We start from the raw sequence: 15,390 nt of genomic DNA on the forward strand, positions 1-15,390 counted from the left end.
GGCTCGGTGTCAAATTCTATTTAATAACACTCCTGTGAAGCGCCTTGGGACGTTTTACTACGTTAAAGACACTATATAAATGCAAGTTGTCGTTGTTGGGCTGGGAGAAAAAAAAAACGATGTTCCCTTCCCTGATCCAGTGACCAAAGCCATACCAATCCTTAATCACAGGAAACTAATACTGTTACATGAATCACAACTAAGAATCCACAGAACTCTTTTGTAAGACTTGCACTACAAAGCTTCCTTATCTCAGTATGTGTCAGCTATTGGCTTGCCCATTTCTACACTGTTCATCGCTGTATCCTAGTCTTTTAGTGCATTTTGCAACTAGTATTAGTATTAAGTACTCCCAGGTTAAGTAGACATGATTTAGATGTAGAGTAATGCAGTGGCAGCAGTTACTCAACTGCAGAGAAGAAACCTGTCTATCATCACTTGAAAGATTTCTCATTTATCTCACCAATCAGAATGGCACCAAGCTACACTTTTGAGACGATCATGATAAAAATATATGTAACAGCAACTTCAAGATTGCAGCATAACCATCACTGTCAACTGGTCCCAAGAATGGGTACTGTGGAATTATATCCATTTGCAACTGTGTTGACAACAAATATATGAAAACTCATAATGATCCCCATACTTATCAATCAGAACTCTTACATTCAACATAAACCAGAGACTTTAATTTTTCAGTCTGACCTGGACTTCCTGCAGATTCTACAGGTGGAAGAGCACTACTTTAACACTCTCCTCCACTATATATTTACACAGCACATACTCTAGAGTTATAACATCGGCAACTTGATAGAAATGGTAAGTAACAAAGACATTTGCAGTGTTCCCTATAAACAAAGTACAGAATCAATCACCTGATGACACACATACCCGAACACATTGAATGGGGGGAGGCAAAAAGAGAGCAGAGAGATGAATTCTGGTCACTTTGTCACTTATACATACTCACCTGAACAATTTTTCTTTCGCCCCCTAATTGTGTCGCGCGCGTGCGCGCACACACACACACACACACACAACCTATTGATTAACACGCAACTTACTGATCAATATCTGTCGACATACAATATATAATATACATGCGTTGGTCCTCTGATTCTGGCCTTTTGTGGATTACCACTCTCTTTCCTCACCACCATGCTTGCCACATTATTGGTGGGAGAGTTTTCAGCAGCCTTGGCCATACTGTCTGGAATTCCTTCATTAAACCTCTCCATTTCTCTTTACAGCTTTAAACACCTCAAAACCTATCCTCTTGACCATGACTCCTAACTTGCAACAGCTGACACCCAAGTTTTACATGCACCAGGATACTTGATCATAGGAATACAGTCACATCACTTACTGCGACCACACTGGGCAATTAACATACATCATTCATTGACATTACCAGGATACTTGCTAGCTGCGTGACAAGAGCATGTACATATTCTTTGGTGATGCCATGCAACACAGAGACACACATGCTGCCCAGTGAAAGACTTGTCAGCTCAGTAACGAGAAATAACAAACTTGCTTTTATATAGCACAATTAATGTAGAAAATAAGCCAAGGCATTTTACAGAGGAAAGGGATAAGATAAAGACAACAGGATCAGACAACAAGTCATGTTGCAAGTTAGGAGTCATGGTCAAGAGGATAGGTTTTGAGGTGTTTAAAGCTGTAAAGAGAAATGGAGAGGTTTAATGAAGGAATTCCAGACAGTATGGCCAAGGCTGCTGAAAGCTCTCCCACCAATAATGTGGCAAGCATGGTGGTGGGGAGAGTGGTAATCCACAAAAGGCCAGAATCAGAGGACCAACGCATGCAGCAGAGTGTTGCAGAGATAGGTTTCAGCAAGGCCAGGAAACGATTTTAAGATGAAGATGAGGATTTAAAATTCAATGTATTGGGAGACAGGGAACTAATGAAGGTCAGCAAGCACAAACAGGCCAGGATACAAGCAGATGAGCTTCAATCAAGCTGAAGTTTATAGGGGTGGAAGATAGGAGGCTGGCAGGGAGGACAGCAGAGAAATCAAGTTTGGAGGTTTCAGAAGTAAGAGTAAGGATTTCATCAGCAATGTGGCTTAGGCAGAAGCAGACAATGTTGCAGAGGCTTGGAGATGGACAGGATGGGGAATCTGAAGCTCAGCTGTGGGTCTGACAGGACGCCAAGGGATAACAACAACTTGCACTTACAGAGTTCCTTTAACATAGTAAAACGTCCCAAGGCGCTTCACAGGAGCGTCACCAAAAAAAAATTGACACCGAACCACATAAGGAGATATTACGACAGGTGAACAAAAGCTTGGTCAAAGAGATAGGTTTTAAGGAGGAGAGAGAGGCAGACAGGTTTAGGGAGGGAATTCCATAACTTAGGGCCTAGGCAGCTGAAGGCACAACTGCCATTGGTGGAGTGATTAAAATTAGGGAAGTGCAAATCTGGTTTCCCATCACTTGGCAACTGGGATGAACTTAAACGAATTATCAGTAGAGAAAAATTACTTGAGAAACTAATGGGGCTAAAAGCCAATAAATCCCCTGGACCTGATGGCCTACATCAGAGGGTTCTAAAAGAGATGGCTGCAGAGATAGTGGATGCATTGGTTATGATCTTCCAAAATTTCCTAGATTCTAGAACGGTCCCAGCGGATTGGAAGGTAGCAAATGTAACCCCGCTATTCAAGAAAGGACAGAGAAAGAAAACAGGGAACTGCAGGCCAGTTAGCCTGCCATCAGTTGTTGGGAAAATGCTGGAATCCATGATTAAGGAAGTGGTAACAACACTTAGTAAATCATAGCATGATTAGGCAGAGTCAACATAGTTTTATGAAAGGGAAATTATGTTTGACAAATTTATTAGAGTCTTTTGAGGATGTAACTAGTAGGGTAGATAAAGGGGAACCAGTGGATGTGGTATATTTGGATTTTCAAAAGGCACTCAATAAGGTGCCACATGAAAGTTTGTTATACAAGATTAGGGCTCATGGGATTGGGAGTAATATATTAGCATGGATAGAGGATTGGTTAACAGACAGTAGGGATAAACAGGTCATTTTTAGATTGGTAGGCTGTAATTAGTGGGGTACCGCAAGAATCAGTGCTTTGGCCTCAGCTATTTACAATCTATATTAATGACTTGGGCAAAGGGACAGAGTGTAGTGTAACCAAGTTTGCTAACGATACAAAACTAAGTGGGAAAGTGAGCTGTGAGGAGGACACAAAGAGTCTGCAAAGTGATATAAACAGGTTAAGCGAGTGGGCAAGAAGGTGGCAGATGGAGTATAATGTGGGGAAATATGAGGTTATTCACTTTGGTAGGAAAAACAGAAAAACAGAATATTTTTTAAATGGTGAGAAACTATTAAATGCTGGTGTTCAGAGAGACTTGGTTGTCCTGGTACAAGAAACACAAAAAGTTAGCATGCAGGTACAGCAAGCAATTAGGAATGCAAATAGCATGTTGGCCTTTATTGCAAAGGGGGTTGGAGTATAAGAGTAAGGAAGTCTTACTACAATTGTAGAGGGCTTTGGTGAGACCACACCTAGGGTACTGCATACAGTTTCGGTCTCCTTATCTAAGGAAAGATATACTTGCCTTAGAAGGTTCACTAGATTGATTCCTGGGATGAGAGGGTTGTCCTGTGAGGAAAGGTTGAGTAGAATGGGCCTATACTCTCTGCAGTTTAGAAGAAAGAGAGGTGATCTCATTGAAACATTTAAGATTCTGAGGGAGCTTGACAGGATAGAGGCTGAGAGGTTGTTTCCCCTGGCAGAGAGTCTAGAACTAGAGGGCATAGATGCAGGATAAGGGGTCGACCATTTAAGACGGAGATGAGGAGGCATTTCTTCACTCAGAGGGTTGTGAATCTTTGGAATTCTCTACCCAAGAGGGCTGTGGATGCTCAGTTGTTGAGTGTATTCAAGGCTGAGACAGATAGATTTTTGAACTCTAGAGGAATCAAGGGAGATGGGGATCGGCCAGGAAAAGTGGAGTTGAGGTCGAAGATCAGCCATGATCTGACTGAATGGCGGAGCAGGCTCGAGGGGCCGTATGGCCTACTCCTGCTCCTATTTGTTGTGATCTGGTAACACACGCTTGCTGACAGGCTCGCTCACCTCGCCGACCGAGACCGATCACTAACCGCACAGGCGCGCCCATTACCCAGGTGAGCGACAGCCACGCAGTCACCTGGTGACTCTGACCACCCAGAGGCTCGGGCGCGCGCTCGTTGCTTGGTAACTGACGCTTGCAGTCGCGCGGCGGGCCGGCCGGCGGGCGGGCGGGCGGGCGGAGGTGACAGGCGCTCGCGCGTTCTTTACCTGCTGGCCGAGGTGGAGCGGGCTGTAATGGGGTTGGTGAAAGTTATAACGCACTCGAGCACTTCGCCGGTCAGAAACACTGGGCCCCGAAGGAGCTTTGCCACCACCTCAATCATTCCGAGCAGTTCGCAAAGAGAATTTTTTTTTCATAAAATTTACACCGATCTCCCACAGCTCAATTGCGAGAACTGAAACGGCCACCGACACAAACAAACCCCACGTCCATCCGGCTGAGGAGCCCCACCGCAAACCGGAAGTCTAATGGTATCGCACATGCGTGTTGACAGTCTTCTGCCATGCCGTTACGTCACATTAAGAGGCGAATTCAGTTGAGGAACAAGTTGAAACCTGATATCGAGAAGAGTCCGGCGGAGGGAGGAATCGGTCAAATAGAGAAAGAAAATGCTGGAAACACTCAGCAGGTCAGGCAGCACCCGTGGAGAGAGAAAAACAGAGTTAATGTTTGAGGTCCATGACCTTTCATCGGAACTGGAAGAAGTTAAAGAAGGAGTTGTATGTGGCAAAGCAGGTGCTGGTAATGGTTCTGCTGTTGCCATTTACAGTTCCTCTGCACTCATCTTTTGTTTCTTTACTTATCCCATTAACTGGAATAGAGTCCAGCAGACTCTGGACTTGTTGAAGAAACAATTAGAAGCAGCAATCCAGGTGAAGTGTGATTTTTCCAGTCTGGTGGCACGGTTCCAGGTTTTACCTGTTCCTTTCTCTGCTGGAGGATGGAATGAGACCAGGAGCAGAATCGAGTGGAAGGAGGACTGGGTGAAACCTGGAACAGAATAAAGCCGAGGGAGGAATGGGTAAAACCTTGAGCAGAATCCAGCAAAGGAAGAACAGACTTTAGCAGATGAACAGTGTTGAAATAGCTACAGATGAAGTTGAAAGATACCTAGCAGTCTTGGTAGACTCAAAGCGCAACATGTCCAATCAACAAAGCCAATAAAATGTTGTGATGTGGAGATGCTGGTGATGGACTGGGGTGGACAAATGTAAGGAGTCTTACAACACCAGGTTATAGTCCAACAGCTTTATTTGAAATCACAAGCTTTCGGAGCTTTCCTCCTTCGTCAGGTGAGTGTTGACGAAGGAGGAAAGCTCCGAAAGCTTGTGATTTCAAATAAAGCTGTTGGACTATAACTTAATAAAATGTTGAACTACGTAGCCAAAATAATAGAATATAAGTCAGAGAAAGTCATGATCAAACTGCACAGTGCTCTGATCAGACCACATCCTAACTATTGATCACTAAGAAACAAGGGAGACAATCAAATCAAGCTGTACAGTGAAGAGCAACAAAGCTGATTCCTAATGCTAAGAGTTCTGAGTTATGAAGAAAGACTGGCAGAGTTAGGCTTTTCATCCTAGAAAGGAAGTGTCTAGGAGATGATTTTACAGAGATATATACAAGATAGTAAACGATAATGGAAAAGGTTAATCTAGAATACTATAAAATAAACTGTGGAAGTAGGAAAGGGACACAGAGTCAAACTAGTAAAAGGTAACTTTAGGACTGATATGAGGAAGTTTATCTTCATAATGAGAGTACATATCTTCATATAGAGAGTACATATGTACTGGACTTCTGGGCAGAATGTTGGAGGCAAAAATCCTGGACTCATTTAAGAAACAATTAGAAGCAGCAATCCGGGTGAAGTGTAATTTTCCAGTCCATGGCACAATTCCCAGAACAAGAGCTTTGAAAGATTATCACTAAGGCTTTTGCAATCTTCTCATCTACTTTTAATACCCTAGGGTAGAAACCACCAGGTCCTGGAGATTTATCTATCCCAAGTCCCATTATTTTCTCAATTATCATTTTTTAAATTTATGTTGAATCCAATAAGTTCCTCCCCATGATTTATTTTTAGTTTCTCTTCTATTTTAGATGTTTGTATCCATTTTCACAGTACAGGAAGAGGATGAAAGTGCTCATTTAATAAATCTGCCATTACTTTGTTATCTATTACCATATCACCTGCATCTTCCTTGAATAAAACCTGGGACAGAAACTGGCAAATAGAGAGAGGAGTGAGGATGTTCATAAGATTCCAAGATTGATTTGGATGAAGAAAGCACTTTGGCCCCATTTGATCTCATTCTTCCAGAATACCAACTCTAACATTTTCCCATTACACTATTTAACTGTTTCTTAAACGAGTCTTGGATTTAACTACCATCCCTGGCAGCTTGTTCTGGTTGTTGATCTCCCTTTATGCAATTAAATATTTTATGTCATTTTTGATCCTGAGTTGAACTTCTAACTCCACATCCTATTAGTCACCAAGACCACTTACACCCACCTCCACTTCTACATCAGCCTTGCCACTGATGAAGCCCTTACCCAGACTTTTGTTATCTCAAGATTCGATTTCTCCAACACCCTCCTCAGCAGCTACCTGAGTCCCAAACTCCAATTTGTTAAAAATTGCTATGTACATGTCCTGTCTTGCACCAAGTCCTGCCAACTTCTGGAAAAGTAGTTTGTGTCTTACAAATTTGATTGAGCTTTTTGAGGAAGTCACAAGGGTAGTGGATGAGGGTTATCCGGTAGACATTGTCTACTTGGACTTTCGTAAAGCCTTTGATAAGGTACCTCACACTAAGTTACTTCACAAGTTAGAATCTTTTGGTATCAGTAAGAATTTGATACAAAGAATTAAGAATTGGTTCCAATCCAGCTAAAAAGTTGTAGTTAACAGATATGGATCAGCCCTGGAGGCACGATACTAGTGGTGTCCCCCAGGAATCGGTCCTAGGCCCGTTACTGTTCACTTTTTATTAATGACCTGGACAGTGGTGATGGGAGTATAGTCAGTAAGTTTGCAGATGACACCAAAATCTGTGCAAGGTTAAGACAGTAGAGGAGTGCACTCTAATGCAAAGAAATTTAGATGCATTAGGGGAATGGGCCACACAACGGCAAATGGCATTTAACATAAATGTAGTGTCATGCATGTTGGTAGGACCAACATACATTTATCATAAATAGGAAACAATACTAAAAGAGGTTAAGAGTGAGAAGGATCCAGGTGTTATTGTGCATAGATCACTGAAGGTTCATGACCAATGTAGAGAAGCTGTAGCTAAATCTAACAGGGTATTGGGTTGTATAAATAGAACCATTCAGTATAAATAAAAGGACACCATTCTATCACTGGTTTATAAAATTCTCAAAATTCACAGGTCCCCCAAAACTCGGAGAAAAACCCTAAAGAAAAGGACTTTGGACTCTTTTCTAACCATTTCAGGGTGATGAAATATTGGGCCGACTCACACACGCGCCGCACCAGGAAGCATCAACCAGGGAAAAGTACTTTTCGAGGAATCCATGTCCTTTAAGGGACTCGCTTCCTCGTAGGGGCGACTGTAAGAATTCTGGGAATTCACCTTTTCCCTGAGTATGGTAAACTTTGGCCATTGACTAAAATCCTAAGATGGAAGGATAGGTGAGAGGTCACCAGACGAATCAACAACACACACACAGTGGAATGTGGGAGAATTACTACTTCAGACATGTCTCTGTTTTAATGCAAAACCTACAGCAACATTCAGCACTAATTCGAAAGGCAGTAGGCCATTGAAAGAGGCAACTGCTCCAGACATGGTGGGGCCATGTCTTTGTTTTAAAGCAAAACCGATCAACACCTAGGACGTTGGATACAAAAGGAAGCCTGTATACCAGGTGATCAGAAAATCGGAATTAAAACAGTGACCCATCGGGAGAAGCAATTACAACATGATGAGGGACCATCAAAGATTCTTAAGGACTTTGTAAGAACTGTTTAAACAGACATGAAGTGCTTTTTTTTTAAAGTGACGAAGACCATTGTAAGAGGGATATAGAAGTGGAAACTCGAAACCTCTCCCTCTCTCTCTGGCTCTTGCTGGCTCTTGTGTTCTGCTTCTCTTGTTCTGCCTGTCTCTGGAAGGAGAGCAGCTTCCAACGAACCCTACGTGAGAGAACCGGTCAGCCAGACCTGCAAGTGCAAAGGATTGTTCAGTTCAGTTCAGCCAGGAGTTCGACAGCTCGGGAGGCGACAGTTCAACAAGGTGAGGGGGCAACAGAGAGAAGGTCAGCAGCTCTAGAAGCAGGCCGACACACAAGAGGAAACCAGAGCAACAGCCCCAGTGACCATCAGACACCTCGCGGCAACAAGGACCTTACGAAACAACCAACCGAATATTGCCACCAACCAACCTGGTAATATTGGGCCACCGCGACCAAAGAAAACCAACTCGGGAGAAAACCGAAGATCCGCAAAGTTTCCACTCTACGATCTAGTCCTGACTTACCTCTGGGTGAATTACTGTCAAGGATTCGTTTGGTGAGCATTATCTCTGGACGTTTAGAGTCCAACTTAGCTAGAAAGTGGGATTGGGAGGGGTGAGGTATCTTTCTACTGTAATTTCCCTCCTGTGTACCGAAGTGTTCCCCATTTTATTAGTGTTAAGATTGTTGTGTTGTATTTTCTCTCTTGAATAAAGATCGAAGTTTCTTGCACCAAAACCGGTTGTCTGCTGCGCTTTGTCACAACCCCCAAATAAGTCCAACGTCTAGAACCCAGGGAGTGGGAGCGATTCGAACCGCTCAGAAGTCAGAGGTGAAGCTGACACACACCACCACCCCCTACAGTTAGACCGGATTTGGAATATTGCGCCCAGTTTTGGTCCCCTCATATAGTGGGTGATATGGTGGTCTTGGAAAAGGTCAGAGGAGAGCTACAAGATTGATTCCTACCTTACTCAGATAGGCTTAAGCAGCTGGGTCTATTTACTTTAGAGCAGCATAGACTTAGAAGTGGTTTATAAAGTAATGAAAGGGTAGGATAGCATACCTATTGACAGATTATTCCAGTTTAACCGATGGGGAGGACCAGGGGGCATGCTTTTAAACTATGTAAGAGTAGGCAATTTTCTGCCAGGGTTATGGCATGATTGGGAGAACCCCCGGAGAAATTCTATGCCTATAATTCTAAGAACTAAGCTAATCTTTTATAACTGACTTTTGAACACTCACAGTGTGATGTGCCATAGTTACAAAGATTTGCGCCCACTGGTGGCCTGGAGAGGTAAGTACATAAGAGGTAAGTTCATTCACATACTCACAGAAATAGTCATTGTCCTAAGCCCTAAGTAAAATTATGGTAATTAGCTGTAGTGCATGAAAATAAAGAGTGCGGCCTTTAAAAAGACAGTTCAGCCTGCACACTTCAGTAGCAGACTGGGGGGGCAACAGGGTATGGAAGGAGCAGTGCTTGGCTCACTCTTTTACTCTTATCTTTGACTCTTTACTCTACATCTCATTAATCTTCTCATCGTACTTTTCAAGAATGATGTCCACAGTAGGAGCACCTGTACCAAGCAGCCAGATAAGGCAGCATGGAATGGCACCAAGCAGGAGGAATAGAACATAGAACTTTACTGACTCAGACCACTAAGCCCTCCTGGAGGAAATTGAAGTCAAGAGACTCAGAATGCTGAGTGTGCAAGCCAGCAAGGAATATCATACACGCCACCTGGAAGGAGATAGTACTGACACTAGTGGGACTAGCTGGATTGCCCTTGCATTGAGCCGGCGCGGACTTGATGGGCCAAATGGCCTCCTTCCGTGCTGTAACCTTTCTATGATTCTAGGAATAGACTGGACGTTAGGCGGTTCTTCTTTTCCCAGAGAATTGTGAGCCTCTGGAATGCGTTGCTGGCTGGAGTGATGGGTGCTGACACACTGCATGCCTTCAAGAGGGAGCTGGACCGGATCTCGACTGGGGCAGAAATCATATCATGTAGAAGGTAAGTGGTTATACAGATAATAAATGGTCCCTGTGATCTCCTAGACTGCTTTCGATCGCCAGAGGGGGTCGGAGAGAAGTATTCCAGAGTATTTATTCCCTTATTAGCCCTGGTTTTTTCTCTTTTTTTGCTTCTCCCAGGAGCTGACATGGCTGCAGGAGCAATGGATAGGAAGTGTCTGATCATGATGTTCCAGCCATCATGAATGTGGGGCAGGCTTCGTGGACCAGCTGGTCTTTTCCTGCCCATCATTTTTGTATATTCGTAAATAACTCATCGCCCTTTTCAATGCTGAAATCTACGGGCACTCTGCCCTCCAATGCACTGAATTCAAAATCCTTGTCCTGGTTTACCACTCCCTTTGTGGTCTCACCCCATTCCACCCTTGCAACCTCCTTCAACCTACATCGCAGCTGCCATTTGTTTCTCCGTATCAGGCCTCCTGTTCAACTTCCTTTCTGCTGCTCCTCCATCAGTGGCAGAACCTTTGCTAGCTCAGCCCTACTATATGGAATTGCCTCCCTAAACCTTATCATCTTGCTACTTCTCTCTCCGGTTTTGAGGAGATTTGTAAAAGCAATCTTTTCAACCGTCGCTCATCTCTCCTAACTTTTCAATTACTGTTCAGTGTCTACATGAAGCACCTTGAGACATTTTATGCAAATTGTTGTTGCGGAATCTGTTCGAAGCTTGGTCTTGACAAAGGGAGACTTGATGCATACATGAGGGAGATGGGAATAGAGGGATATGGGAGCAGGGTGGGAAGAGGTAATAAAGAGTAGCAGGAGGCTTTTGTGATTCTAAACATCAGCATTGACCAGTTGGAACGAATGGCCTGTTTCTGTGCTATAGATTCTATGTATGTAATTCTATGTGTACAACCCTGAACCTGTGCTCTCTTGCCTTGCTGCCTTGGTTTACTTTAAGTATCTTATGTACCTCTATAAGATCCTCTCTAAAATATTTATTTTTCAGACTGAAGATTCCAAGCTTATCTAGTCATTCCTCATCATAGCTCATTCCCCCCCCCCCCCCCAACAACAGGGATCAGCCTTATTGATCTTTACTGTGGACAACCTGCAGCTGAGGAAATAAATATTCTGAACCCCATTCAAAATTAGTCATATTTTAACTTTAGCTTTTTTTTCAAGCCAGCCATTAGCATATTTTATTCATTTTAAATACTACAAATGCTTGACTGCATTAACTCTATGTAAATCTCGCAGCTAGAAAGGGAAAAAACTGGTAGTTTAGGTGTCAACACTAAATACAATACTATTGTGAAAATAAAAGCGGAAAATACTGGTCAGTCAGTATCTGTAAAAAAATGGCAAGTTAATGTTTAGGGCATTTTCCCTTCATTGGATCTCACTGAGAAAAGGGATTCGACTAGAAAAGCAGGTCTTTGCAAATACACAGTCAAGAAGGAAAAGGCATAACAATGATGGTGAACAGGATGAAAGAGCAAATGAAAATTGTGACAAGGAATATAACTCCTTCAAGGTTGTTATTTCTGGAACAGAAGCAGCAATAAATCAAACATTTCAAGTAAAAAGAAAAAACTGCAAATGCTGGAAATCTAAATTAAAAATAGACCATTATTTGAAGGGGCTCCTACTCAATTTCTGGTAGCACTTTAGTCCCCGCTCCTGATGTTTGGCCACCCGATGAGGAGGGGGTGGGGTAGGCAAGTCAGAGGACCTCTTTGTGGGTCTGCTCCTGGGCCTGGCCAAGGTGACCATCCACAGGTCCAGGTTAGATGCGGCCGGTAGGTGGTGGTTGCTCCGGCTGCCTTTCTCTCTTCCACAGCTTTCTCTGCGCCTGGGTGGCCCTGGAGAAGGAGCACACAAGTCTTTCTTTCTTTTATAATGGCTTAAGGGGTATGGTAGCATAGTTCCAGTGGCTGGGAAGCAGAACAGAGGCCAGAAGTAGAGCAAATTGGAAGGCTGGAAGCTTCGATTGCATGATTAACAAGGACTTATGAAACGTAGTTGAAAAATTCGGGTATTGGTCATGCAATTGAGCGGAATAAATTAAAACAATGTGGTGCAATACCAACAATGGGCCAATGAGCTGTTGAGAATTATGTCAATCAGGTGAGGTTGCCAGAATTAGGTGAGAATCAGGGCCAATAAGGTTTTGAAAAATGGTGAAAACATTGAACTGGATGCTTTTAGTAAGATAGAAAATTAATTGATTTTGGGCAATTAATCTCCCAATTGGAAATTGTTTTGTTTTGATAAACACTATCATGATACACTTGTTAATGCTTCAGTGTGAACATCACATATCCACAATACCAGGCACACTAGCAACCAATGTCCACAGTGACAGGCAATGCTAGCAGAGAATTATTATAAAAACTGAAAACATCCTATAAATCAACTCTATTATTTCTAGGCATTAATCCAATCTTGAAATACAATTATAAACTGCTTTTCATGATTTATGTCATCCAAAACTCATATTAGATTATTGCCTTGTAACTAATCTCAGCTGTTCATTAGTCTACATATAATGAAGGTAATCTTTTACTGATAGCTTTGTGTCTTTAACAGCTTTAAATTGAAAGTGACCTGCGATTGACTGCTATATTGCTAGACATATTACTAGAGGTTCAATTAACTAGCACTAGGAAATTTAGAAATAATTAATTATTATTCAAGAATTTACACAATAGTTACTGATATATCTAAATATGTTGATTATATTGGCTAATTCTATGTTAATTCCATTTGACAATCATCTGCTGTTCACAAGGACATTTTATCCAATTGTTGAGCATTGGAACAGCAGATATCAGTTAAACATCAAAAGCCAAATGGCAGTAATAATGTCCACCTCTTATTTGTTTAAGGACAATAAGGCCTGTGACACATACTAGTTCACTGGTCATTTTATTTATTTTGAAGATACTATAGAAACTAAGACCATTGGAACAGGTCAGAGGTCAGACAAAATGTCACTTGCTATTAATATTAAGTTTGTAATCAGATATTAAGCACTGTCAATTATTTGTTCAGTTATTAATTATATCAATATATACAAGATATGCCAATTCACTGCAATATTTAGTGAAATATTAAATATAACTTCATTCCAGTTTAAATTACTTGTTGCGATAGCACCTCAGTTCAAATCAGGTGATTTAATCACAGAATGCTGCTATCTGTTACCACAGCAACTGCAGATAGCTTTAAAAGTACCTAAATGAAACAACAATAAAATACCTCCATATATTCTACCTGTGTATATTGTCTACAATATACTGGAGGTTGGAAAATATGTTACACTTCAGACGATTTTGAAAAACTACAAGAGCTCTTGACACCATCTACATTCATCCATGCACTATTGCCTCATAATACATACTCCAGCCTGCATGTTATCACAAATGTGGTAAGCAATGATTTCAAGCTTCATAGTGGCTAACCACCTCTATTCTCAGCAAATCAAAGGACAGTTGTGACCTTCCATAGCAATTACAAATAGAATTCTTTCGGTCAACTTTTTTTTTTCTCTAGTGCCTAGTCTCCTTGTCTTCTATCCTCTTCTGAAGATGCTCACTCATATTGGTGGGAGTGGGGGGTACAGTTCACAGGTGTTGTCAGCTCTCTGTTACCTCACCCAAGTGGCCACTCTGCAAGTGTGAACCCAGATCGCAGCAGGCTATTTGTCCATAGAGGCATCAAAAGCAAGCCAACATCAACACACTGGCTGGATGGCAATCAGAAGCAGGAAACCAGCCTTATTTTTACCCTCCTTAACCCAATTGTAACCAGATCAACCAATTTACCCATATTTGGCAGGTGACTCACATGTGAGACTGCAACCTCTTGCCTGAGGATTGCAATCTCTTGCATGAATGCAGTGCACTGGTGATTCCTGGCATTCGTCTTTCCATTGCTGGAGTTTTTACAGAAGACTTTCAATACCACTATAATACTGGGAAATCTCCCCTTTCATAGCGGCCTCTTGCTTTATCAAACAAAAAAGTGGAAAAATACCTAAATGCCCCAGGTGGACTGTGAAGAGAGAAAGAGGGAGGAAAGAAGAAATAGACAAAGAAAAGAGGTTAACAGCAACAACAACTTGCATTTATATAGCGCCTTTAACGTAGTAAAATGTCCCAAGGTGCTTCACAAGAGCGTTATCAGACACAATTTGACACCAAGACACATAAGGAAATATTAGGACAGGTGACCAAAAGCTTGGTCAAAGAGGTAGGTTTTAATGGGCGTCTTAAAGGAGGACAGAGAGGTAGAGAGGCAGAGAGGTTTAGGGAAGCAATTCCAGAGCTTAGGGCCTAGACAGCTGAAGGCACAGCCGCCAATGATGGGGCGAAGGATATCGCAGATGGCCAAGAGGGCACAATGGGAGGAACACAGAGTTCTCAAGGGTTGTAGGGCTGGAGGAGGTTACAGAGCTTGATTGGGCTGAGGCCATGGAGAGATTTGCACACAAGGATGAGAATTTTAAATTCGAGGCATTGCTGGATTGGAAGCCAATGTAGGTCAGCAAGCACAGGCATGATGGATGAACAGGACTTGGTGCAAGTTAGGATAAGAGCAGCAGAGTTTTCGATGAACTGAAGATTACGAAGGGTGGAAAATGGTTGGCCGGTCAGGAGAGCATTGGAATAGTCGAGGCTGGAGGTAAGAAAAGCATGGATGAGCGTTTCAGCAACAGATGGACTGAGGCGGGGTCTAGACGAACGATATTACAGATGTGGAAGTAGGCAGTCTTGGTGATGGAGAGGATATGGGGCTGGAAGCTCAGCTCAAGGTCAAACAGGATACAGAGGTTGCGAACAGTCTGGTTCAGCCTCAGACAGTGTGCAGGGAGAGGGATGGAATCAGTGGCTAGGGAACAGAGTTTGTGATGGGGCCAAAGACAATGGCTTCAGTCTTCCCAATATTTAATTGGAGGAAATTTCTGCTCATCCAATACTGGATGTTGGAAACCCCTCACTGTCATCCTGGTTGAGATCAACTAACTCAGCACACACAATAAGTTGAGCTGGGGACTTTCGCTGGTTGGAATACAGAAGTAAGAAAGTCTTACTACAATTGTATCGTGCTTTGGTGAGACCTCACCTGGAGTACTGCGTACAATTTTGGTCTCCTTATCTAAGGAAGGATATACTTGCCTTAGAGGTGGTGCAATGAAGGTTCACAAGATTAATTCCTGGGATGAGAGGGTTGTCCTATGAGGAGAAATTGAGTAGAATGGGCCTATACTCTCTGGAGTTTATTAGAAT

At 42.6% G+C, this 15,390-nt stretch overlaps 1 protein-coding gene across 1 annotated transcript in view; it reads right to left on the bottom strand.

Annotated features, from left to right (window-relative positions):
- The window catches only part of rgp1 (GP1 homolog, RAB6A GEF complex partner 1), a 29,277-nt gene extending 24,680 nt beyond the window's left edge, over positions 1–4,597 (bottom strand). Inside the window, exon 1 of the mRNA XM_067985076.1 lies at positions 4,326–4,597. Within this exon, the coding sequence (XP_067841177.1) occupies positions 4,326–4,441 (116 nt within the window). The 5' untranslated portion in view covers positions 4,442–4,597. The remainder of the gene's footprint in view (positions 1–4,325) is intronic.
- Positions 4,598–15,390: the final 10,793 nt, after the last annotated feature.

This window comes from Heptranchias perlo, chromosome 1 (genome assembly GCF_035084215.1).
Source record: "Heptranchias perlo isolate sHepPer1 chromosome 1, sHepPer1.hap1, whole genome shotgun sequence".
Lineage (NCBI taxonomy): Eukaryota > Metazoa > Chordata > Chondrichthyes > Hexanchiformes > Hexanchidae > Heptranchias > Heptranchias perlo.